At 42.2% G+C, this 25,144-nt stretch overlaps 1 protein-coding gene and 1 pseudogene across 10 annotated transcripts in view; both read left to right on the plus strand.

Annotated features, from left to right (window-relative positions):
- Pde4b (phosphodiesterase 4B) overlaps positions 1-25,144 on the plus strand; it is a 541,549-nt gene that overhangs the window by 506,526 nt on the left and 9,879 nt on the right. For 9 of the 10 annotated variants that reach the window (XM_087212653.1, XM_013070989.3, XM_087212650.1 and 6 more), the window contains 3 exons: positions 17,372-17,465; positions 23,561-23,739; positions 24,933-25,031. In XM_087212653.1, the coding sequence (XP_087068779.1) occupies positions 17,372-17,465; positions 23,561-23,739; positions 24,933-25,031 (372 nt within the window). Of the gene's footprint in view, positions 1-15,626; positions 16,760-17,371; positions 17,466-23,560; positions 23,740-24,932; positions 25,032-25,144 lie in introns of those variants that run through there. The other variant, XM_004841509.4, reaches the window with a different exon arrangement.
- Positions 19,932-20,069, plus strand: LOC147827574 (U2 spliceosomal RNA; annotated as a pseudogene).

Raw genomic sequence — 25,144 nt, forward strand, 5'->3', positions numbered from 1 at the left:
CCAGTGTGGGGAGAGCTGTGCTCTGTATAACAGAACAATCAAAAACTATGGGGTAGGTTGGGACCAGTGGATCCTAAAGGAGACAGATCTTATGGCCAACAGATTCATGTCACCATCCTACCAGTCGATGGTAGGCAGGTGCCCAATAGTTGAAAGGGATTAATGCCACATTGGCCCAAATCTCAGTGATATTTATTAGAGCACTGCCCCCCTACACCCTTAGCACAAGAAGGGTCCCTTGCCTGGAGCCTGTGCTTTAGAGAGGCTGAGCACTGTCTTCTGCCACCTGCCCACTGGCCCAGGAGGTGAGCAGGCCAGGCCGGAGGGGTATTCACACACACCCATCTTGAGCTCACTATGTCACTGCCAGACACCCAGTTCCTCTCCCAAGTGACCGAATGCACTTGCGGGGCCTGAGTAAGCCTCTTCCCTTAAATGTGCAGCAGGGATGAACATCCTTAGGCCAAGGAGTGGGCAGGAGGTGGTAACTGGGCCTGGGGAGCATCAAGTGGGAGGAGCTTGGACACAGGCGGTGGCAGTGGGTCCATGAAGGCTTCCACAGGAGGCTCCTGCTGCTGGGGTGGAAGGAGGCTGGGGTGCAAGAGCAAGGCCCCCAGTGGTGCCCATCCGAGATGCTCACCAGCCCAAATTCAGCCTGGCCTTCTGAGCTGACTCCATCGGGGTTCCAGGGACAGCTTCACCTGTGTCTTTATACCCTTGGGCTTACACTGATGGGCCCCACACCTGTGCCAGGTGACCTTGAATTAGAGGGCAGAGTAGAATGAAGATCAGCTCTGATGGCCAGGTGGGCACACATGTGCTTTTTGGTCCACCTGCTTTCTCTTTACAGCTCAGATTTACATACATTAAAGTATGGAGGCAGCGGACTAAAGCCAAAAAATGTAAGGGAACGAGCCATGAGTTGGAGTTCCAGCTGTGGCTTTATTGGCCTGTGTTATTAAGGATAATTAAACCATTTGATTGTTTACATTTTCTTATCAAGACAGTTAGAGACAGTTATCTTCATGACCTCCTTCAGGTCTTGCACTTATTGGTAGAATTATAGAATAATCATGATAAAATACCAAACTACTTGGACAGAGGCAGACTCTGTGTGCAGGCCTGCACTAAGCTCTTTACCCACATTTTCTCGTTAATATTCACAACCACCCTTTAAAATAGGTACTATTATTATCTCTGTCTAAATCTGGCCATCATTGGTTCAGTCTGGTTCAAAATTCTAATCCGCAACTACCGTATTTCCAGCCTGTAGGCTGGCTAGTACTGAGTGGGAAACAATCTACTAACATAGATAAGAAGGAAGAATGGTTGCAGTCATAGAGATGTATTGTAAAGCACTCATAGAAATGTGAATACCAATATTAAACACATCTATTCTTGTGGATCAGTGTACTGAATTCAAGACCTATTTGTCCCCTAAAATCCTTTAATATGGCTATTAACATAGTAGAGTTTTATTTGAAAAAAATCTTAGCCTACTCCCAAATCCTCTTTTTTTCTCCTTCCCCCAAAATTATAAAGAGAAGAGAGAGCTTTCTTATTTTAAAAAGATGTTTTTGGTCATCATTTCATTGACCAGGGAAATTTCATCAGTGCATGTAGTTTGATCTTAAAATGAGAATTGATACTTCAGTAGAATAATGCAAGGCGAAATACCCTTGAAGTAACCTGTAGACTGTTCTCCTTATTCATTGTCTTCTGAGATGAAAGAGATCAAGTCGTTTATTCTTTGTCTGTCATTATTTTAATTACTCTTTTTATGACAAAACAGAATTGTATTATGGATTGCAACTCAGCATTCCAAGTTCTACTCTTATCCAAATTTAGCAAATTAAAGAGTTTGGAAGTTATTTTGTACTTTGCAATAAATTTGATTTCTAATATATTTTATTTAGCTTGAATATTTCTACACTGGAATATGGAACCATTCCCTTCACTAAATTCCTATCAGTTAGCCCAGTCTTTCTGATAACTCACTCAGAAATTCCTGAGCGGGCTAATCTCTGGAAGGCAAATAGGAATGAAGTGAGGGTTATTACCTTTGGTTGTTGTAATTCTAGCGAGCTGATAAGAGAGCATTATAGTCTCAAAGTCGCATAAATAAGTCATTTTAAGAGAAGCCTCATTCTCTACATGGGAAAAACAGTCAGATATTGTGTTCAGATTGTCAAATAAAACTCTAAAACACTCGTCTTGAAAGATAGAATTACAGTACACCAATGGAACAAACAGCGGGTTTCCAATCTCTTTACACTTCCTTCTTGTGTTTTTAGGGGCAGGGGGCATTTTTACAATATATCCCAGTCTAAAAGCCACCAAGTTCGATATCATTGTTGTCTAGGAAAGAAAGTGAGGGCTGCTCCTGCATAATTCTTCCCAAGCGTTTTAGTCCTGAGGCGCGGTGGGCTCAGCCTGTGGAGTTGGCCGCGGTGGGAAGCCAGGGCGCCCTCACCAGAAGATCCCAAGGCAGCTTGTGCCACAGTGGAGAGGTGTCGCGCTCGCAGGCACCGTGCCCACTGCTGATGTGCCTCCCTGCACACCCTTCCGGGCGCCCCTCTTCAGGGCTACGCCAGCCCCCTGACCTGCCCACTCGTACGCGATGTTTCCCTCAGCTGGTGCCAAACTGCTCAGTCTCTCGGCTATGTCACTGTAACTTCCTTTGTTTGATTTACTCTAAAATGGCCAAGAGCTTCCACAAAGAAGGGACTGTTCAGTTATTTCAAAATGAAGAAGACAGTAAAACTCCTGTTTCTTTTGTTTTTGTTTTGGGAAGTGCCTGATAACCTTTTCCTCTCCGTGGAGCTGATTTTAAAGCTATAAACCATGCCATTCTGCTCATTACGCACAGAATTTTTCCTTCCCATCACTTGCAGTCAGTCTTACTATGTCTCACTTTTGAAGCCTGAAGCCCTCAGAGACTGAAGTTTGGCCGATTTATTAAATTCATGTTTGTAGCTCAGTCACTTTGTCTTTAAAAATAATTTAAAATATTCAAAATATAAGTAAGTTTCAAGTTGATTATGAAAACTCTTAATGGTCAAATTCTCAACCCTCTTTTCCCAAAGTATTATGATTAAATCAACTCAAAAGTTTCAGAGTTAGGACAAGAAACATTGGTCTCTGATATCTGAAAAAAATAAATCTTAAGTATTTGTTTCAGAAATAAAATATTTATTTTTGTTTGATTTACCAAATATCACCATCCTCAGTGACCAAAGATATTAATAGATGCCAAATTAACTCTTCACTTTGTCTTGTCTGATCCGCTTTAGCATGGCCAAAGTGGTTGAGTTGGAAATATATATTTTTATTTAGCAACTGTTTTATTTCTAGTTAATGGTTGTACATAGTTGCATAGCTGCAAAATCTCAGAACACTAAGCCCAAAGGGAGTCTTAAGTATTACCCATTGGAAGTCATGTTATATGGATAAGAAAACTGTCTCACTGAAAAGCAATTGTATTACGGGATGTCTTCTCCAGAATGAGCCGGATAATTTGCGGGAATATTCCTGGATCCAAGATCCAGGTCTGATTATAATTCTGTCTTCAGCAAAAGGCTGCTTATGCGGAAGAAAGACATGGAACAGTTGCTCCTTAGACTCAGGTGATTTTCAAGCTTCTTATTTTCCATTTACCTTTCTTGTGTAAAAGCTATCCGTGTCTTAATCATTTCAAGCAGAGAGAACAGTTTTAGGATACTTAAAATTTGGTGATCGAAATACAAGAGGAAATAGTTGGAATGAGTTACTTTAAATGCCCTTGCTCTTCTTGATTTTCTTCACTTTTTATTTTAATTTCTGAATTAAAAAAAATTATAAAATATTAGAAAAAAATCTCATCTTACAAAGGCAACCAAGATTAATATTTTTAGCATTTATTAAAATGGTGCCCTATGGATAACTTTTTCCAGTGTTTTCAGCCAAAATACTATCCTATATCTTCATATTAATTTCCATTACTGATATTTAATGTCTACATGATATTAATCATGAAAATTGTACTGCTAATAACTTATCCATTTACAATAATGTTTCCAATGTTTCATCACTATAACTTTATACTACTGTGGTTCTTTTCTTAAATTAAGTTAGGTTCCTACAAATGGCATTAAATGGGTAGGAGAACACAAACATTTTTCAAGTTTTTGATCCTTATTTGCTTTCTCACTATTCCCAAGGTCAGAGTTTAAGTAGTAAAAATGTCCTGTGGTTCAAGTAACTGCCCTTAACTTCTTTCCGTTTCTCCTTTCCTCCTCTGAATCTCAGAACAATCTAAAAACGTTGGAGATTTTTACTTACTGATGTAAAGTACCCAGCCTTTGAATTCTTCCCACCAGGTATCAGAGCCACGGCTTGCAACTATGAAATCGAGATCTCGCTTTGACCCTCGCCCTATTCTCTAGATTATTTCTGCCCAGCAGCTCAGTGTGAAGTTCTCACAACTCAACTGACTTGTTGATGCTTGAGTCATATCACAAACATCCTAGAGGAGTTAGGTTCAGCAGTGCTGGCTGCTACTTATTGAGAAACAATATCAACATAATTAATGCCTTGTAAGGATTTAAATCAAGTAAATCCATTTGCAGTACATAGAAACATACTTTGATGTATTTAGGCAGCTTAAGATGAGTTTTAGTATTTGTTTAGAATTTAGGTCTCTGATAGGTACTGCAAATATTTTGCTATAAAATACGAATAGTGATCTATTAATCTAATTATTTAAAATGAGAAGATGCAGAGAAAACATAAAGAGAATATGACTTGGAAAGAGTTGATCGTGTTGGTATAATGCTTATTAAAGGAGACTATTTCATGCCTAAAAGGTCCCTGACCCTCTGACACTTCATTTCTAATCACTTTTTAGATTGTAAAATAGAACCAAGGAAGAGAAATTTCTTGGCACATAATGTAGAACATGAGAAGAAAAGTCCTAATTCTTGGATAAGCAGGTTTGGTGTCTTGGCTATTGGAATAAGATATAGATGACTTGAGTCTAAAAGGCGAAAATATTTAAAAGGAGATTCCATTTGGGGAAAAAAAAATACGTAAGAGCCAGAATAATTCTTTTGGTGAGAAAGGAAGAAATATAATGAAAAAAACATAGCCTAGAACTTTAGTAACTCGTATTGACCAATGCAGACTTTCAACTTCCTTTCTCCCCTGATGTCAGAAAGTCTGCTGAAAACATGTCTTACAACTCAGTCAGAGTCTTATTATTGCTTGAGAGTGGAGAAACATAGGTCTTTGTGTCTCTTTTGTAACTTCATAGCCTAGGAAACTTCCCTTTGGCCCACACACGTGATCAGGGCCAGTCTATGAACCGTCTTTTCGCATGCAGTCTCTCTTGGCTTTCTTTTTTGAAATCCTCCCTTCGTTCAGTAGCCTTCATCAGATTCCCATCACCCATCCTCTTTCCTATTGTATCAGTCGACATCATAGCTATCATTTTAGTTATCTGAGATATTAGTTTTGGTTGCTCTCAAGAATTGAAATCCTGTCTCGGAATGTTTGAGACTCCTATAGTATCAGGGTTATAAGCATCAAGGAGGCATATCTCTGTTTCTGTTAAATTGCAAGGCAGGACATGAAAAGCAAAGTAAAATTGATTTTTGATTTATTTTATTTTAGAAAGTTGTGCAATCCTAACCAGGTCCTTGGAGAAGTTTGTTGATACAGACACATTGGGTTGAGTATCCTGCTCTCAGCTGCTGCTGGGTCAGGGGATGGGAATAGAGCCACTGGTCAGCGCAACACAGTACTAAAGATGAAAATTCTTTCAGCACTTCAAAACTTTTCAAATTTGGGAACACCTTAGGCTGTCGAGCAGTGGTGTGCAAATTCCTGTTTATTAAGAGAAGTTAGAGACATCCAGACAAGGAGCTAATGAGATGGACTCCAACTCTGGATTCCCCCTCCTGGACCACAGTGGAACAAACCGGCCAGATGCCACCCATTCCCCCCCTGGAGGGTCTGGAGCCCCTCTGCTTGCAGCCTCTCCCCCCTGCCCCTGTGACTGCTGCTGCCACGGGCTCCCTTCTGGGACCATCAGGTGCTTTAGATACAACTGTGTTTGCTGGGCACGCTGCCCTGGCCGGGCCACTCCATTATTGTGTTCTGACAGGGTGAGCTGCCCCTGACGTTTCCCTTGCTGTGGTTTAACGCCCAGCATCAGGTTGCACAAGGCTTATTTGCATCTTTCTCACCTATAACGTGGGTGGGTGCTTCCCTGAGAACATCTCTGGATTTGCCTGTATAATTTTTTTTAAAGATTTTAAAAATCCTTGTCATGTAAGCTCAGAGAATTTATTTTTATTGGAATTAGTTAGCAGTCCTATTGTGCTAATATTCCTCTTCTGCAGGTTGAGAGTCTTAGGATTATTGTCTCCTGGGTTGCATGTCTTATGCAGTAAGTCACAAACTGGAAAAAGCTATGTATTGATTTTCAAGAAAAGACTTTCTAGGACCCTTAAGAAAGCACTTTGCTTCAAGATAAAGAAATTTGCCAAAAATAAAAACATGAACCACTGGGGAGGAATTGAGTCTCTCTCTTTTAAAAGTAAGGTAAATATGCTGGGTTTAAATGAGTAAAATATAAGCTTGTTTTCACAAGTAGATATTCAGGAAGGTTTTTTTGTTTCAATCACTGCTTTTCAAGTCTAATCACATGATCCAGAATACGTTTCCCAGAAAACTCCAAATCTGCTGGAAGAAACCTTGGTTGCAAGGAAATGCTGATTTCAAGGCCCATGTTTTCATTTAAAGCTCATTTGCCTCAAAGCTTCTGATAAGTGTAGAATTTCTACTCATCATGCCCATGTGGCTGTGTCCAGGGCAGCATGGTAAGGAACATACCGGAAGAGCCCTTTCCATGCCCATGGATACCCACCACGAGCAAGTCTTGTTAGATCCCATTTTCAGATGCAAAACCAAGATTCAGCATAGAGAACTGTGCTGGATGTGGTGGTGCACGCCTGGAATCCCAGCACTCGAGGAGGCTGAGGCAGGAGGATAGCAAGTACAAATTCCACCCAGGCAATTTAGCCACTTGGCATGTCTCAAAATAAAACATCAAAAAGGGCCAGGGATGCAAGTCAGTGCAAGGCCAGGGGGTCAATCCTCATTACCACCAAAAGAAAAAGAAAAAAAAGATTTGTACAAATCCTTCAGCTACCAAATCTTGAGGCTTAGAGTCAAGTGTTCCTCTCTTTCAGTGATTTAAAAATTAAAATTAAGGGGAAATCTGCAGGGTAATTTACTGTATCCTGGTACAGCCTGTTCACAAAACATATAATCATAGAATTTGGAAGCTAGATGTCAGCCCAGGCTCCTTTGTACTCCCCGCCCCCCCCCCCCAGCTCAATGTAGATGTTATCTTTTCAGTGATATCTTCTCTAATTACCCAACTCGGCAGTTTGTTGGTATAACAATTTATGGCGTTTGTTTTCAGTTGTAAAGCTTGGTTTTTCTTCATCTCCTGTATTAGAATGTAAAGTTGTGGGGGGCAGGAATTGTGTCCACCTTGTTCATATTGTACCCTTGAGGTTAGCTCTAGGTACATGGCAGGCAAGTAAGTAAGTATTTTTGTGAAGATTCCCTGAGGTCCAGAAACTTAATGCGATTTGTATAGAGCCAAATATGAATAGAACATCCGCTAGAACCCGGGAATGCTCTTTCCTGTTATAGAGGGACAGACTACATGTAGGTACTTGCCACGCCTGATTCCAGTGGCTTAATTGCCAGGTTGGATGAGAATCCCCCTACAGGGTTCACAACAACTCCTCAAATCACCCTCAAAGGGCAGCAGATATGAACTAACGGAACGGGATGGCTCTGTGGCAGGCAGTGTGCGTTTATGTTCTCTATTCCCAGCTTCTGGATGATGTACCATTTACCCCTGCTTTGCGTTCCATCAGCCCTCACCTGTTCCAGGGTTAATCTCAACTGTGCAAGTATGAGTATCGTGCACCCTCGGTGCAGTTCTCCTGATGTCAGGCAATCTGTGTTATTCATGGCTTTGGCCAATATCTAAAGCGTCCTAAAATCTCTTAACTTGAAGTAATTGGCTAAGCTAAGGCAGCAAGGATGGGTACAGTGCCCGACAGCTGAACCTCTTCAATAAGCTTTCTTTATGCTACGGCTCCAACAGGATAAGGCCCTTTTAAGTTAGGGTCTTCGTTTGACGTCGTTCATCTGTCTTTCTGGCCATTCTGGTTTACACTCCTTAGACAGGTGAATAATCTAAATGTCAGCCACCAAGCCTGTACTCGTATGAGTAACTCGTGTGTCACATAATCTATCTGACATGGCCCTGTATCGCACCTGCAGCAGCATATTGTGGGAAATTCCCTAGTTAATTAAATAAGCTAATGTCAACACAAAAAGAGTGTAAGTGCCAAAGAACCATCCGAAACCTCCACCCACAAGCAAATCCAAGGTGAGGAAGACACAACGAGCTCAGATTCTTTTAAAATTCAGAGACAAAATCTCACTTCCCTTCCAAATCCTGTGGAGTGAAGAGCACCCACGAGGTGTCAGACACCTGACTCTATGTGGATAATTTCTAGTTGTCCCATTGTAAGGATGGGAAAACTTAGCCTCTGAGCGCTCCATGACTTGCAGTTTCTCAGGCTAAGTTACAGGCTTGGGCGGATGGAGCCTTGGATGCGCCTGTGTGGTGGGGCTGTGTCCTCTGCTGCTGGAGTCTTTTGTACTGTTCCAGCCCCAGTCACCCAAGCCTACCCAGCATGCCCTGCTCCCCACAGCCTGATGTGGCTGTCACGAACGTAATAAACCGGTACCTCGTGTGGTATGCAGCTGTTCAACATGTCCATCTCTTTCTTTCTAATTACAGTGGCTATCGTAGGAAAACCAAAATACAGAACAAGTTTCATTGTCTTTGTTCATAGAGTAAAATTATTTGAGATTGCTGTTTTCATCCTTTATGATTTACAAATCCATTCAAACCTCCAACGTGTGGCAGATTCTGCTCAATTTGGATGTATATACGTCTAGGGTGGGGTTACCAAAATACCGAAACAGGTAAGGCATTGCTTTCAGGAAAGGAAAGGACAGGTTGATGTAGCCCATCATTTTCATCTATGTATAGGAAAAGCCCCAGATTTGACCTTGAAAATTGCCATGGCAGCGGACCATCTGAGGCCTGAGAAAATGCTAACCCAGGAGCCATGATTCCTAAGGCAGCTCTGAAGCCTCCCCATGTCTTTTTATCTTCAGGAGTATGTGAAAGTCACCAGCTGAAATCAATATAATGAATAATAAACACTCTGTATGCGAATCACTGTGATTAATATTAGACATCTTACAAGCCACGTGTTCCCCTTAAGAGCGTGGAGTAAAATAGTAACCTTGAATACAAGCTATGATAGATTTTTGTAGGTGAAAAAATATTGGAAAGTTTTATAAAACAGGATTTAAAATAACCCTAGTGATGTTGTAGACTGAAAGAAATCGGTGCTTACAAAGAATCGTGATGAATATTTAGAGGTTATGCCAAGTGGAGTAAAGTCTGTCTGGGTGATGGCTCCCTGCCCTGTGCAACTGGTTTCAAAGCAGATGCGAAAGTCCTGAAGCACAGGTCTTGTTTTCCACTCATCAGGAGAGGACACAGCCTGGATGGTGCGTGGGTCAGATCCGATTCTGAGTGTGAAAAGTTCCAGAAGAATCCTCTGCAGCCTGCAGGAGATGTCAGCCACTATGTCGACATGGCAAGTGTAGAGAAGGCTCGGCTGACAGCACAGACAGGCAGCTAATGATGCCCTCGATTATTTGATTTTTCTCATTTGCTACATGACTTCAGTCATCTGTTAAAAAGGGACCCTGCTGTAGTTACCATGTCAGCACTCAAACTCTGCTAAAATGCCATTTTTTTGTACTTTCTGTTAACAGATAACTTAAAGGGGAATGAAGAAAACAAAATCATCTGGTAAAGTGCCAGGAATTGGGGTCACTCTTGAGTTTCCAGAAGGAAAAGCCTTTGTGGAAGCAAGTTTGAAAATTTTTAATTATCTGAAAAATACTATATAATGCCCCTAAACTTGACACATTCTGATGAGTGTATATCTTTGACTCTCTTTATGGGATAATTGGATGTGTGATATCTGTAACATACATATACCAGAAAAGTGTCTTGTTGGGCATGGTGACACAGGTCTGCGATCCCAGCACTCTGAGAGGCTGAGGCAGGAGGATCACAAGTTTGAGCCCAGCCTCAGCAGCTTAACAACTTTATGAGTCCCTGTCTCGAGATAAAAGTACAAAAACATGGACTGTGGATGTAGCTCATTGTGAAGATCCTAGGTTTAGTTCTCAGTACTGAAAAAAAATTAATTTGAATTTTGAATCTAATTGGGTGTCCTGATTTTTCATTTGCTAAATCTGACACCCCTACATATGTGGAAATTCTATACATTTCACTATATATACATATATATATCTTATATATTGTGAATTGTATAGAACATATACATAATATATAGTATATATAGAATAATCTAAAATATATTATAAATATTAAATATATGTTACAAAGTATAAAATGCAGCAAATATGTCAGGCTTTAGGCATTAACTGTTAGGTGTCATTTGCCTATTCATTTATATCACTGCTGCGACTTCCAGAGTTTAGGAAATGTTGGGTCGTGAGAATTTGCTACAAATGTTCTGATGGGAATTGCTGTGGGTCTAAGAAAACTCATTTTTTGGAGTTCTGATAATGTGTGTTATATCTCCTTTTGAAAAGATTTCAGAAGTTCTAAGAAAAACAGCAGCAAAGGGGATAGAGAGGAGGGAAGAAATACCTAAAAATTTTGAGGGTTAATCAAGACCTAGTCTCAAATTGTAAAACAGTTCTATTCAATTTTTGTTTCAGTTCTCTGAACTAAAACACTGACAATCTGTTCCAACTTTGCTTTACATACCTCACTTGAGAAAATACTTGTCTTCTCTCCAGTAAATGAAATTCACTCCAGTTTTGCCTCATCATAAATGCCAATATTGTACTGCAGAGTTGTGGTAGAGATATGCATGTTGTTTTTCATTAAGTATGTTATTTATTGTGGTCACTCCATTGCTGGGCGGTTGAGAAGGGCAATCTCCCAGTGCTGATGTGTTTAGAAGCGTTCCTTCCCGGTGGGCCCACAGGCAGTGGGTCTTGCCCTACTGTGCTCCCTGGTGTCCTGGTCACAAGTTGTTCACCAGGTGGCCCCAGCTGGACCCCTGGACTCTGGCTCAGTCCATGTGAGTGAGCTATGGCATGGCCGTTTCTCCTTCTTTACCTGGTTACCAACTTGCACCACTCTGAACGCAAACGTGGCCTTAGGACAGAGCTTATGCGGAAGACAGAAAGGAGGGAAGAGACGAGGTACACGTGATTACATAATCCAACATCTTGGGAATTATGGGTTTCATTAAAGATTTTAGAGAAAGCATAGTATAACCATGTTCCATTTTTCCTTTTAATTTTTTTTTTCTTTGTGGTACTGGGGATCAAACCCAGGGATAATCCACCACTGAGCTACATTCCCCCTCCATTTATTTATTTTTAAATTTTGAGACAGGCTCTTGCTAAGCTTGCTAAGACTTTTCCCAGACCTTCTATAGTTGAAGTCAAATTTACAAAAGAAAGTGCAGGCTTTTACAAATTAAAGTCCATTTCTTTAGACTTCGTGTCTTCCCATGGTAGATGCAGTGTTTTTAAAAAATCACAAGAGACCTCAGAAATTAGCCATCTCATAACTAAAGAAAATGAAGCCATAGCTAAAGAAATTGAGTGCCAAGAAAGTAATTCGTCTCACTCAAGATGACACACTTGGTTAGCTGCAGAGTGAAAACGGAGACAAGCTCTGCTTGTAATCATTCCTCATGGAACTATGCCACCAGTTTCCACTTCTTCCTGTCTCTACCAGCGTTTTGTGATTTGGGGAGTAATTTTCAACCCCTTTGCCTTCCTGCTGCCCGGGAATTCTTATGAAGTTAAGACTCCCAAAGTATAAAATGTGAGTCAAAAGTTAGTCCCTAATAAAGTCATTGTGACTTTAATGACTTCGGCAGTTGTTTGATACTGCAAAAACAGGAAGGTCCCACACAATAAGGCGCCTGTCTCACAGCTGGGCTCCTACGTAGACAGCCACCCACAAGAGAAATGATGGCCTGTCTTCCTCTCTTTGGCACCTTTTTTTTCCGTCCTTACAATTTTCTCCTACTGACTTCATGAAGAGGTTATCATTGAGGAGACACTGCCTGCTGCTTTAACTAGTCTTTGATACGATATACTTGATCACTTAGGATTCACCCCTAACAAACCTAGATTAGTCTTAAAACCAGTTCTTCCATTAGCTCCTTATACTGTCTCCCCTGTGGACTGTTTACCCTGAGAAACATAAAAACAAAAAATTTCAGATTTGGGAAGATTTGGATCATTGCTGTATCCCCTCTGTATGATCAGTGTGAATGCTCATGATCCAGTGCCTTGCTTGTCTGTGGATCTTTGTACAACCTTTAACAAGTCCTCTGAAGAGATGCGTAGAAAAATGATAAAGTTTTATCACTTCAGAGAAATTGGCTCAGAGGAAACTAATTTCTGTAGACAGCACTGAAACTAAAGAAAAAAACGGAGCCATCAAACGAGATCATCACATCAAGTGTCACTGAATTTCAACCACTGCTAGTTACTCTATATATTCGAAGTCATTTCTGACTGGTAAAGAAAGCCTATTTTAAAAATCGCAGATGATTTTATACAAAAGGTATATTGCAGGCAAATAGCACTCAATCATTTAGATAGAAAATGGTACCTTCTTCCCTTTTCAAAAACTCACTGAATTTTTGTAAACAGTGTTTGCGAATCTAGCATTTAGGGAGGCATTGGCAGAATGTGTTATAAGGGTTCATTCACAAACTTTGCCTGTCTGTGTTGAAAAGGAGCTCTGGCCATTTCCTCTGGGACATTATTTCTAGGTAAGCACTAACGGGGTTTTCTTGTGATGGCAGATCCTTAAAGAGAAGTAGGATCTGTGTGCATTGGACATTAGAGACCCATTGATCTTTGAAAGAGTGAGCTCTTCTTGGTGGATTTCTCTGCCACATCTGGCGAAGTAAACAATGCCCATCTTCTTTCAATCTCATAATGCTTTGGGATCTAGTTTAACTCAGGACTGATCTTACCTTCTATTTGGAATAAGCCCTTAACTTGATAAATAGGGAGGCTCCAAGAGCCCTGAAACACGACGAATTCTCTCTTCCTTTGTTGGTGACTTATTCATACAGACTGAAGCATTTCTTACAGTGTGCTCTTCTTCTTAGTAGTGTGGAAGCAGTTTTATTTTCTGGGAAGTATTGGTTGCAAGTAAATAAGGTGCCCAGACTGTAGGAGGCTGACACGGAGTTTATCACAGAATCATGCAAGGTTAGGGCTGAGAGGCTGAGACCCTAAACTCATGCATCATTCTCATTTCATGTAGACCCTTAGTGAGAAATGAGAATGAAAGTCATGGTTGGTGCATGGCATCAGGGCTGCCTCTAGCTCCCCAGGAATGGCCCCATCTGGGAGTCAGACCTACAAGCGCAGTGCCACTGAGCATGGCAGCTGTCCTCAGCCTTAACCTCAAACATATGCCGCATGTGTTCCATTGTTTGATGTGCCTGCTCCTACAGGCCAGCCCGAATCTAACTAATGGGATGCTACCTCACTTAGAACGGAAAGACCCTCCCTGTCTGGCCCCTTAAGGTCATGTCTACCCCACTTATTTTGTACAGAGCCCAAGATAAGTGGGTCCTTCATAAGTGTTTTTTGATGAGAGGATTGATTGCCTTAGTCAGTGCGGTCGGGCCCTCCCTTATACAGGAGGAAAACTAACAGTTGTTGCTAAGCAATATTGAAAGGGCTGGGTCAGTTTCTGACACTGAGTGACCTCCATTTGCGTACTTGGTTGCGCTGTATGTCCTAGGGTTGCCTGAAGATGACTTGGTTTTCTGATGGCATTGCCATGTCCTTAGCAAGAGGCTCATAGAAGAATCTGTTTGAGCACGGGAATAAGGGAATAAGCATGGCATTCATCCTTCAGCTACTTACATGAGCACATGGACCCCTTCTGCATTCTTTTTTTTTTTTTTTTTTGGTACCAGGGATCAAACTCGGGTCCTTGCACTTGCGCAGCAGGAGGCGAAACCACTGAGCTAAACCCCGGCCCAAGTATATTGTTTGGGTTTTTGTTTTTGTTTGTTTGTTTGGTTTTGGTACTGGGGATCGAACTCGGGACCTTACACTTGCAAGGCAGGCGGCGGAACCACTGAGCTAAATCCCCAGCCCCAATTTTTTTTTTTGGTACTGGGGATCGAACTCGGGACCTTGAGCTTTTGAGAAAGGCGGTGGAACCACTGTGCTAAATCCCCAGCCCTGCATTCTTGATTCAGGAGAAGAAGGGAGAAGAGAGAGGTTTGTGGTCAGTCCTGGAGCTGAGAGCCACCTCTCTGACTGACATTTCCCATAGAGTCCTCCTGCAATAGGAACCTGTAGAAAGAAAAGAAAAAGGAAATCACTGCTTCTTCCAGTCTGCTTCAATGTCCACCCGCCCCGTCTTCTCCGCTTAGACACTGATGTGGCTAATAGAACACGGCTCAGGCTGTGAACTGGCTTAGCTAACCCATGTTCCCGAATAGATTTGTTTCTGCTGGAATGACAGCTGTTTAAGTGCATGCAAAGAGTTTTTGTTTGCTCATTCATTCTTTAACTGCAGTATCTTTACTGTTTGGCCTGCCCACTTTAGGTATTCAATAAATATTTGTCGAGTACATGATAAAATGTCATTATTGAACTAGTACAAGAGTCACTCCAAAATACCATGAAGGATTTCAGCAATACTAGAAGAAACAGAACGAGAAAGGACTTGTTTGACTGTTACCTTTGGTTAAGACTGGTGCAGGGAAAACTTATGGGACAAATAAACTGTCTCTATCCTTTCTACGAGATATCTATGTGACGGTCCAAGTCAAGCTTGGCTCTTTGCATGTAAGCCTGTCTTTCTGCCCCTAAGACTTCAGCATAAGTGAAGAGCAGAGATGGTTGGACAGAGCACTTGAATCTTAAAAAAATGAATAACTTGGGATCTCTGCAAGAGACACAAGGCACAGAGAGGTTCAGTAAACGATGCATACCGGCTGACATGAGGGACGAGAGATGCCGGCCTGCTTGTGGTTACTAACATAGCGGCTCGTGGGGAAACACACATGTATGCCAGCATGTGCCTCTGTGAGGACCACGCATGATGCAGGGAGCCTGCAGGGAGCGATGCTGGTTTGCGTTGGCCTCAGCTCAAGAGACCCCATCTCTGGGAGCAGGCAGTGGACACCCGAGGTCTGGGACGGCTGAGTGGAGCTGCTGCGGGTGCCAGACGCCCCTGGGAAGGAGGTGGCTCGCTGAACCTCAGCCAATTCCACGTGAAGGCTGTTGCTATGGCACCGTGCTGTGCAGAAATCCGGGGAGGCAGGGCTGGGGAGCTGAGGGGAGGGAGGAGAGAAGTGGGGGAGTGGGTAGGGAATCCCACTGCGCTTGTCTTTTGCCTGAGCTGCAATGTCAGTGAGAAGGGAGTGGCAGGGGCTGCAAGAAAGCAGTGACCTTTCCAGCATGCCCCAGGTTGTGAACATGGAATAAAAATGAGTTTAACTCCTAAATATTTCTAACATGCATGAGGAGATGTAACCCTAAAATACAGACTAGGCCTGGCCACCCACAACCCCAACACATTCATCATCCATTCCGCAAGTGAGAACTTGGTTCCTAGCACACTTTAGACCTGGATCGAAAGGTTAAATGAGTTTGACCCATTTGTGAATGCAGTCTAATATGCACATTAAGGAGTTGGTGGAGTGCGGAAAATGGCATGCTGCCTAGGAAGTACTTTTGGAAACACATGAATCCCACCCACATTCGTTTCATTGTACAAGGCTAAACGCAGCTGTACATCATCGGTGGGCAAATAACTCTCCCCAAAGCTAAAGTTAAAATAACAATATACTGGAAGCCTGGTCTGAAAACAGCTGCAGTGCTAACCTTTGTCTCTTTCGAAAAAATGTCCAGAAAGCGACTGAATCCAATGAACCATCCCTTTGAAACCCGCAGAGCTGATAGGCTGTGTGCACATCTGCAAAGAACTGGCCTGCAGGGAGGGAGAGTTAAGGAACACCTCGTAGCCTTGGGGGAGGGCAGGACTTCCAATTTCCTTAACTCTTCATGGGGCTTCCTCCATTTTAATCTTCTCCTTTTAAAAAGATGGCTGCGTGTCCTCGGCTGGAAGCAGAATTGCTGCTCTTTGCTGAGCCGGCCCAGTAGTGCTAATCTAGGGAGGAAGCCCCTCGGGCCACCAGGACTCTTCATAATTGATGAGCCTTCAAGCAGCCGGCTGGATGCCTTTGGATGGGCTCGAGCTCCTGCGGGCACAGCCGGACCTCATGCCTCTCCTCTGCCCGGGAAGACACGGGGAGCACAGGCTTCTTGCAAGAAGAGATGGGCTTTGTTCTCACTAGGAAATGCCGTCAGTTTGGAGGCTTTATCTTTGCTGAGTCTTGATTATTTTTCACCACTGAATCGGCAGGGCTTTCCTGACTCTGGAGATTGCGCTCTCCAAACTGAATTCTTTCAAAGGAATTTGTGGATTGTGGCAAAAAGAGCATCCAAAATGCCTGAGGCAAACTATTTATTATCTGTATCTTGGGGTTATATCAAGGTGGGTCCCTTTGATTGTGCTCTGTGTCTTTGATCGGGTGGGAGCCAAGTTTCATTTTCTGTGAAGTAGAGGACATTGATAGTGATTTGTGTATTCCGTTAACCCACTGGGGTTCTTAATTCTGAACCAGGGCATGCTGTGTTACATTGTATTTAAATATATTGTGCTGTGTTTTAATCCTGTTCTCATGCAACTCTGTTTTTTTAAAGGGTGATTTTTTTCTTTCGTTTTTCCTTTAACTTTTCACTTAATTACCTCTCGCTGAAAAGCTTATCAACTGAAATTAAATTTTAAAGTCAAGTCTCAGTAAATGTGTTTTTTATAATAGCTACATTTTTCAAGTAAAATGATTTTGAAATTCCTTTTCCTGTCTTTGCATCTTCAAAAGAAATCAGGTGTCAATTGTAAGAAATCTTAAGAAAACCTTACCTAAAGTAGCATTGGAATAATATCAAATTAAGGGGTTGTTATGTTCTGTAGAATCAATACCATTTATCTGATGCTATCTGCTTGTCCAATCTCCTGATTCCTAGAAAGTAAAGTTGGAAACATTGAAAGTGATCATTTTATCTGTTTTTAAAGATAGCTAATGCTTTTTTTTTTCATAAACAGTTTAAAAGAATGCTGAACCGGGAGCTGACACACCTCTCAGAGATGAGCCGGTCTGGAAACCAGGTGTCTGAATACATTTCCAATACTTTCTTAGGTAAGTTGTGAACTGGGCAGAGCCACGACCCCAGAGGGGCATCCCATGTCCATTTGAAATGGGTTTAAGTCATATAAAAATGTATCTATTTAAAATAAGAAAAAATAATAAAATAAAATAAAGTCAGAACTGAAGGGAATCTTTAAGAGACAAAGTAAGCAGGAAGATAATGTTTTCCATGCCAATCCTATCCTAGTTGTATCATTTTATTGCCAGACTATTTGGGGGGGGGGCTAGGTTTCAAAGTTTAATGGACAGATGAAGAGTAGGCATATCTGCCCTTGTTCCCCACCTTAAGGAGAAAGCATTGTATCTTCTCCATTCATATAAGGCATTTTTGCTGAAAGTATGGAGTACATGGTTTATCCGTTGAGAAGGTTCTGTTCTACTTCTAGTCCCCTGATAGCTTTTACCATGAACAGCTGTAGAATTTAGTCCAGTACTTTTTCTCCAACTAGTGACAGGATCATATGCCTTTTTCCTTTCCTCTGTTTAAATGATGACTTTTGGGGTGGATCTTCCAATGCTGAACCAACACTGCCATCCCTATAACAAAACCACTTTCTACATACTGCCAGATCTGACTTCCAATAGTTTGTTTTGTTAAACAAATTTCTATCTATGTTCATACTTTTTTCTTCTATTATCTTTATCCAGTTTTAGGATTAGCACAATGTTGAGTTCCTAAAATGAGGGGAGAAGTGTTCCTTCTTTTTTCTGCTTTAATTGTTTGATATAATTTATCAGTTAAAATGTGTATGAGCCTGCTGTTGTCATATAGGTAAGTTTTCAAGCTAGGAATATACTTTCTTTAATAGGTGCTATTCAAATTTTGTATTTCCTCCAGAGTTAGTTTCATTAATTTGTCTTCCAAGGTACTTCTTAGAAGTTGTAAAATTTATTTCAAAAATGTTTTTTGTAATATGCTTTCTATATCCTTTTAAATTCTGTAAAATCTGTGGTAATGGCTCCTAAAAAAAAAAAAAGAAAAGAATTTAAAGCTCTATTCAAGGCAGAAGGCTATTATGAGGTAATTGTATTTCTATAACCACAGGTTCCAGTGATCTCCCCACCCACTTCCTTCAATGGCAAGACCTCCAAAGCAGAGGGGCAGAGCCAGACACCCAAGTCCTAGCCACCTCTCCCTTAGCCCCTCTCTCCTGTGTCATAGTCTTTCAGTCTTCCAATAACCGGGCTTTGGGGGAAAAGATTATCTCTATGGTGTTCTGTGAGGAATACCCTGGAGCACTAACTCTATTGTGAGTCCAGGAGAACAAACTTTGGAAGTAATTTGACTATTGCTTTGCTAAGTTTTTTCTTAAAGATAAATAGGGGGGAAGGAGAGAATTTTCATATCTTAAAAAGGTTTGGTCTTCACTAAGCAAAATCATTGTCTTCCCAATCTAAGCCTTTATTATTCTCTGTCATTATGTTGCTGGTACTTTACACATGACCTTGACAAAAAGGTTGGCATGAATGATCCTCAATCACTATCTCGAATCTTGTTTGATTATTAGGGCTTTCTGATCTCAGGTTTAAAGGCAATTCAATTGTATAATGAACCGAGTTGGACTACTCTAATTTAATAAGACCTACAGAATCTGCAGCTCTGTACTTCCATGTGGATGAGCAGCATTTAGATTCCAATTCTGTGGACTGCTAAATTATGCTTGTTTATAAAATTCCATTTTCCAAGGAAATGACCCATTCTTCCAGCTGGGGCTCACACCCTCTTTTTTGGCATAGCTCCATATCATGAAATCAATGAGCATTTGTCTTGACACTGGTGGAAGCACACACCTCTTCTGGTTTTAGTCTTAAAAATCAATTCTGTGTCTCCGACACCAAGGCAGTTTCTGCTATCAGCAAGTCAATCAGCATTCTCTGTGAGCAGCCAAGCACAAAGCTCGCCACCTTAGTGGGTGGCCTGTCCTCTCTGGCCGTGATTATCAGGTGCTTTCTAACAGATTCTATATGTGAGCGTCTGCAGCACAGGCTTTTCCTCCACTGCAGTTGCAACAGCTTTCATCAGAGAACAAAGAAGAGGAATTTTTCATACATCCTATCTCCCAGAAGTGGCCAGAATCCAATGGAACAGAAAACAGTCTATGCTGACCCTTTTCTTCTTGTTTCCCCCTTGGTCCCTTTGAACACAGGAATCTTCCGTGAGCATTTCATGAGCTGGGGACTGTTTCAGGAACATCTGTGGGTTATTGCCTACAGAGGAGGAGAACAAAGCCTACGAGTTCAAGAATTCATTTTGTTTTAATATCTGTTACATTTTAAAATACCAGAGCTTGTCTGTCTTTGCAGAAGACACTGTGACATCTCTAAGCCCTTCCTTTAGCAATCAGGACTGGACCAAGGCAGTCCTCTGAGTTGCAGTGTCTTCCAGTGCTTCCCACGGCAGTGTCTACTCTTGAGTACCCTCTTTGCTACTCAGGCACATATCAAAACCAATTGTTTATCGCTTCTCGGCCTTTTGGCTAAGATCAAGTGTAAAACCAATTGTCTGACTTCTTGTTATTCTGAAGATTAGATTGTCAAGAACAAATTGTTGAGAAAGGTTATTGGAATCCAAATTCTTATGTACTCTTAGCATTTGGAGGGTGGTGTGTATATGCGTGTGTGTGCGTGTGTGTGTGTGTGCATGTGTGGCAGACTCAACATTCAGATGAGACAGGAAGATTAGAATTTTTAAAGTTCTTAGGAAAATACAAGAAGAAAAGCTACTACATAAACACAAATGCATCATCAGTTGCTTCATCTGTAAAATGGGAGGACTGCAATAGAGGGAATCTCACAACCTTCCAAGTCTATGATTCTAAGATTCTGACATGGACTGAGATTTTGGTTTCACTAAGATATACTTGGCAACCTGGACGCTCTGTGATGAACCATAGGCTTACAATTTGACAATCTTCATAAATAAAAAAAATAATCATACAAATAAAGCTTTTTCAAATGGCAGGATTTGGAGCTCTTAGTTTTATTCCTGTGAGCTGCTGAGTCTCCTGGAGGGCTATCCAGGCATCTGTACAAAATGTCAGATCTCAAAAGAACCATTCTGTCTTCATGGTACAATTTTCTCTCTCTTCAGGAAGGAAGACTGAGGTCCAGGTGATAAAGTAACTGACCAAGATCTCTTGGCTAATGTGTTTCTAAGCCACAACTAGGACTTAGCTTTCTTGATTTCTGGACTTAGATACTCTGCCACTCTTATGAGGGGTTCAGAACATAGAGAAGAAAATCATATCTAAGGGCATTTAAGAAATATGCACATTATTTTGCAAAAAACGTCTTCAAGTATCAAGATTGTTGGGCCTAAAAAACAAAATGTTGATTAGCAGTTTCCAGTGATATGGACAGCTTTGGTCAGAACATGGCAACCATCCCAGTCAGCAGTTTAAGTTAAGATGCTGACCTTACAGTTCAAGTTAAGCTTGAAAGCAGTATCTCAGTAAGTCACTGAAAGTTACAGTATGTCACCTGGGGAGGAGGACGATCTCTTCATCCAGGGTACTGTGAAACTTGTGCTGTTGCCACCTAAAAAGATAATGTCTGGGTGGGTAAGTGGAAAAGCTGACAGTAGACCGTTGACCAGTCCGTGCACTTACCGGAAGCTGTGAATAGGATGACTTCCAGATTGCTGGGATGAGTGGAAATCAAAGTATGTAATATCAGGGTAATTAAGAAGGATGAACTTGGAAAGAATGTAAAACAAATAAACAAACAAGATTTTTAGATGTTACATTGCGATGTAGCTACTATTTTTACAAACAGAAGAAAGCATCCTGAAAACTAGAACTTAGTATTTTCAAGATATGAGGAAAGAGTTTAGGAATTTTCATGAGGACATGATGCTGGGATCCAGCAAGGAAAGTGTTCCAAGTAACGTGGTGAACAGAGTGTGCTTAAGACCTACCGTTGGCATCGGTTCTGGTTGGCTTGCCACTGGCCCGCTGCTTCCCCGGCACACTGATGGTTCCAGCTGTAAGTGTGCATTCGCTAAGGGTTCCTCGTGACTCTGAGCCTGTCTCAGGCCACGTCCACACTGTGCTGGCTAAACGTTCAACAGAGGAAACTCGGAACAGGGAAGCCTTCCAGCCCGCCGTTCCAGGGCTCACACAGGGAAGCATTGCAGGTGTTTTTCTGAACAGTGCTCTTCTTCAACGCGCAGACACAGCCATGGCTCAGCTCAGTTACTGTTGTGGGTGAGCTTTAATTAAACCAAGGGGGAAGCCACAGGTCCTGGAGAGATGATTCTCTCCGCAGAGGTCCAGGGGCATCCGACAGCCTCTTTAGCCCGATAAGAACCAGGGTGATCGGGAAAGCCAGGAGCTTCTGTAGCCTTTCGTTTTAGCAAAAAGTAGTAATTATTAGGAGTGCAGTGATATGAAGAAAAGCAGCTTCGCTAAGAATACAATGTATGGTTTCTAGGCCAGTTGCTGTGTGGCAGGAAAGTGGCTTTTATGGGGAAACTGAAGGCCTGGGTTCTATGCCATGAAATCACTGTTTCTGGAACAAAGTAATTGCAAACTAAATATTTGTTAAATAAATTGTCCTTTGAGTTTGGGCAAGTTTCTGACCTCATGTGAAAAATGAGAGCATGGGCTTGTCGTTGGTTCTTAGTCCTGGCTCTCATTTCCCAAGTGACGGGGGAATCTTTGTAAAATTTCCCATTCAGTAGGACAGGGAGGGTAAGGCCCATAAATCTGTAGTTTTGAAAGTTTCCTGGGTACTTCTGGTGCAGGATTAGGTTGGAAACTCCTAAACTAACTGAGATGAAATTCCTCCCTACTCAAAAGTCATAGTCTAAAGGCTCGTGGGCATGGAAAGACTGCACGGGGTGTAGGGGACAGAAAATAGCCCTGCTGCAGCCCAGAATCCAGTTAGCAAGATGTCCAGGAGCCAGGAGGGTCTCGCTGCGTTTGCCTGGCTGTGACGATTGTCCGCAGGGGCCTGTGAGCAGGCAGGGGTCCCCGGGGACAGCATGTGACTGTGCCATCATCTGTAAGAGTCTAATGATCTCGGTCCTGGGGCGCCATCTGGAAGAAAGTCGTGAATCCACTGTAACAAGCAGAGATAGATGTGGGTCCTTTTGAAAGCTGCCTTAACCCTTCATCCACAGGGTGTCGTTTAGTTCAGCGAAGTAGTGGCTTAGCCCTGGAGTCAGTTTCTGCTGTGCCTTCTCGGGTATCCCTAGGCCTGAAAGAGTTCATGCTTTTCTTTTCTCAGGCATTCTCGGGACCATCTCCCTGGGAAGTGAAATAGGCTATGTGATTGCTGATATTTTTCATAGCATCGTATAAAGGCAAGAGCTTCTATTAGCAGAAAGACACTTCTTTTACTACTGTTAGCTCTGTGGCTACCTTCTTGTAATAAAATTTTTAAAAAATATTACATGAGATGACTATAAATATTTAATGAGCATAAATATGTTAGTAAATGCAATCCTCATTACAAATGAGAGGCCTTATTAATAGAATTAATAGACAAAGCATAAAATAAAACTGAAAAATATAGTTTTTCTCTAAACCTCACATGGTAACATGCCGAGGTTTAAAGTACTTGTCTGAAGATTATATAAACCATTTATTTTTCTCATTTAAACTGAACCCAGCTAGAGTCATGTGAATTTTTAAAATTAAAAAAAGATCGAAAACATAATAAAATGAGTAGAACATGAAGCTTATTGTTATTAACCTGGGTTTGGCTGATGAATATTTTTTTGTTACACAAGCATATAAGTTACTCGCTTTAGTAAAAAATTACACGTAAGTGTTGATGTTCCATCTTGAGCATGGATGCAAGCAATTCTCCTGAGTTACACTGAGGACAGTGTTGGCCTTGAGAACTGACTTTGCCACCTCTTGGACCAATCGCTTAGCTCTCTCGCGCCTCAGTGTACTTAGCAATCGCATGGAGCAATAAATCATATTTTCCCTGACTGCTTTACAGGATTACCTGGAGATCCAGAAAGATCAGACCAGGAGAGTCTTTTATCAGATCAAAAACCCACTGCACGTGGCAGTGTTGTTTGGAATATTGCAGGTACACACACACTGAAAAATGCACTCCTTTGTCTGTTGCAGACAAGCAGAATGATGTGGAGATCCCATCCCCCACCCAGAAAGACCGGGAGAAAAAGAAGAAGCAGCAGCTGATGACGCAGATAAGCGGGGTGAAGAAGCTGATGCACAGTTCCAGCCTGAACAACACAAGCATCTCCCGCTTCGGGGTCAACACTGAAAATGAAGATCACCTGGCCAAGGTGAGTGGGAGCTGGGGTTGTGTGTGGCACATGTGACCGTGGGGACAACAGTAGGGACCCTTGGCTTGGTTTATTTCGTGGCAGGGATCGAACTCAGGACCTTGAGCTTGTGAGGCAGGTGGAGAAACCACTGAGCTGCATCCCCGGCCGCTTTGTTGTTAAACTTTGTAATGAAGAACCTGGCAGAGCCTCTTTGTCCCTTGCTGAGGCTCCTGGTAGAAGATCCTTCTTCCATACAAAAGATCCTTTCATGTCCTGAGTCAGCAGCTCTGATTCATCCCAGGGGACATTTTGGGGACTGTATGCCAAGGGCCAGTGGGAAGATTTGCACTGATCGGGAAGCCTGGAGAAGACACAAAGAGACTGGACCCCACGGTCTCTGGAGCCCAAACCATAGTGGAGGAAGTCACAGAGCCAATTTCTAGGCTTGAAGAGGTTCACATGGGGCCTTCCGAGGCCCTCACAGCCTTGTGAGAGATGAGAGGAGTTTGCGCTGACCATGGGGACATTCAGGGACGCCCTCCAGAAGCTGCTGTTAGAGCGATGAAGATTAAACTATGGGCCACGCCCCTAGGCAGTCATTAAGAATGCAATAAATTATTCCTGCTGTCAGATAATCTTAGAATCACCCCTCCACACAGGCCTGAATGATTGTTCTTCCTGGTCCAACTGTGGCCCTGGAGCCCTAGGATATAATCCGTGACTGGTGTTCTTCATGACCTTTTACATGCAGTCGGGGTTGATTTCAGGGTGGCAGCTGAGTTTCTCTGGCCTGACTTGGATGTTAATAACTGAAGGGCAGAGGACTTTCCCTGCCCCTGTTTCTGGCTATCACTGATGGGCCAGGGGAGAGGCAGGGAAATGAAGCCCAAGTGAGCTCTACTCACTTGTGGCTGCCTTCAAAAGCAACACTGGCTGAGGGCCGCGGCAAGGCAAATATGGGTCAGCAACTCAGTGTATAAACAGAGGCACACTTTCCCTTTCTTAAAAAGAAGAAAATGTGCAGAAACTTGTAGTTGTCATGAAGAGGGTAACCTACTTTCTAAGCCATTCCATCTTCAGGTTTTCATACATCGGAGACACTCTAAATAGACACTGCAATGACTTAGGCAGTGAGTGTCCAAAAAATAAAAAGTTTTAAAGTGAACTTAAAAACTACCCTTGTTCCTAAATGCCTCTACTTTTGATGACAGGAGCTAGAAGACCTGAACAAATGGGGCCTTAATATCTTCAATGTGGCTGGATACTCACACAATCGGCCCCTGACCTGCATCATGTATGCCATATTCCAGGTCAGTAAGCGGGGACAGAGGTTGGTGGTCCAGTCGGCAGCTCTTTTTCTCCATCACAGCTTATTCTTGGGATTTCGTCTTCTTCCACTTTTGAACACCCACTTAGTCATACC

The sequence above is a fragment of the Heterocephalus glaber genome, unplaced genomic scaffold, assembly GCF_053883595.1.
Source record: "Heterocephalus glaber isolate CG9 unplaced genomic scaffold, H.glaber_assembly_v1.0 deba00001442, whole genome shotgun sequence".
Taxonomy (NCBI): Eukaryota; Metazoa; Chordata; class Mammalia; order Rodentia; family Bathyergidae; genus Heterocephalus; species Heterocephalus glaber.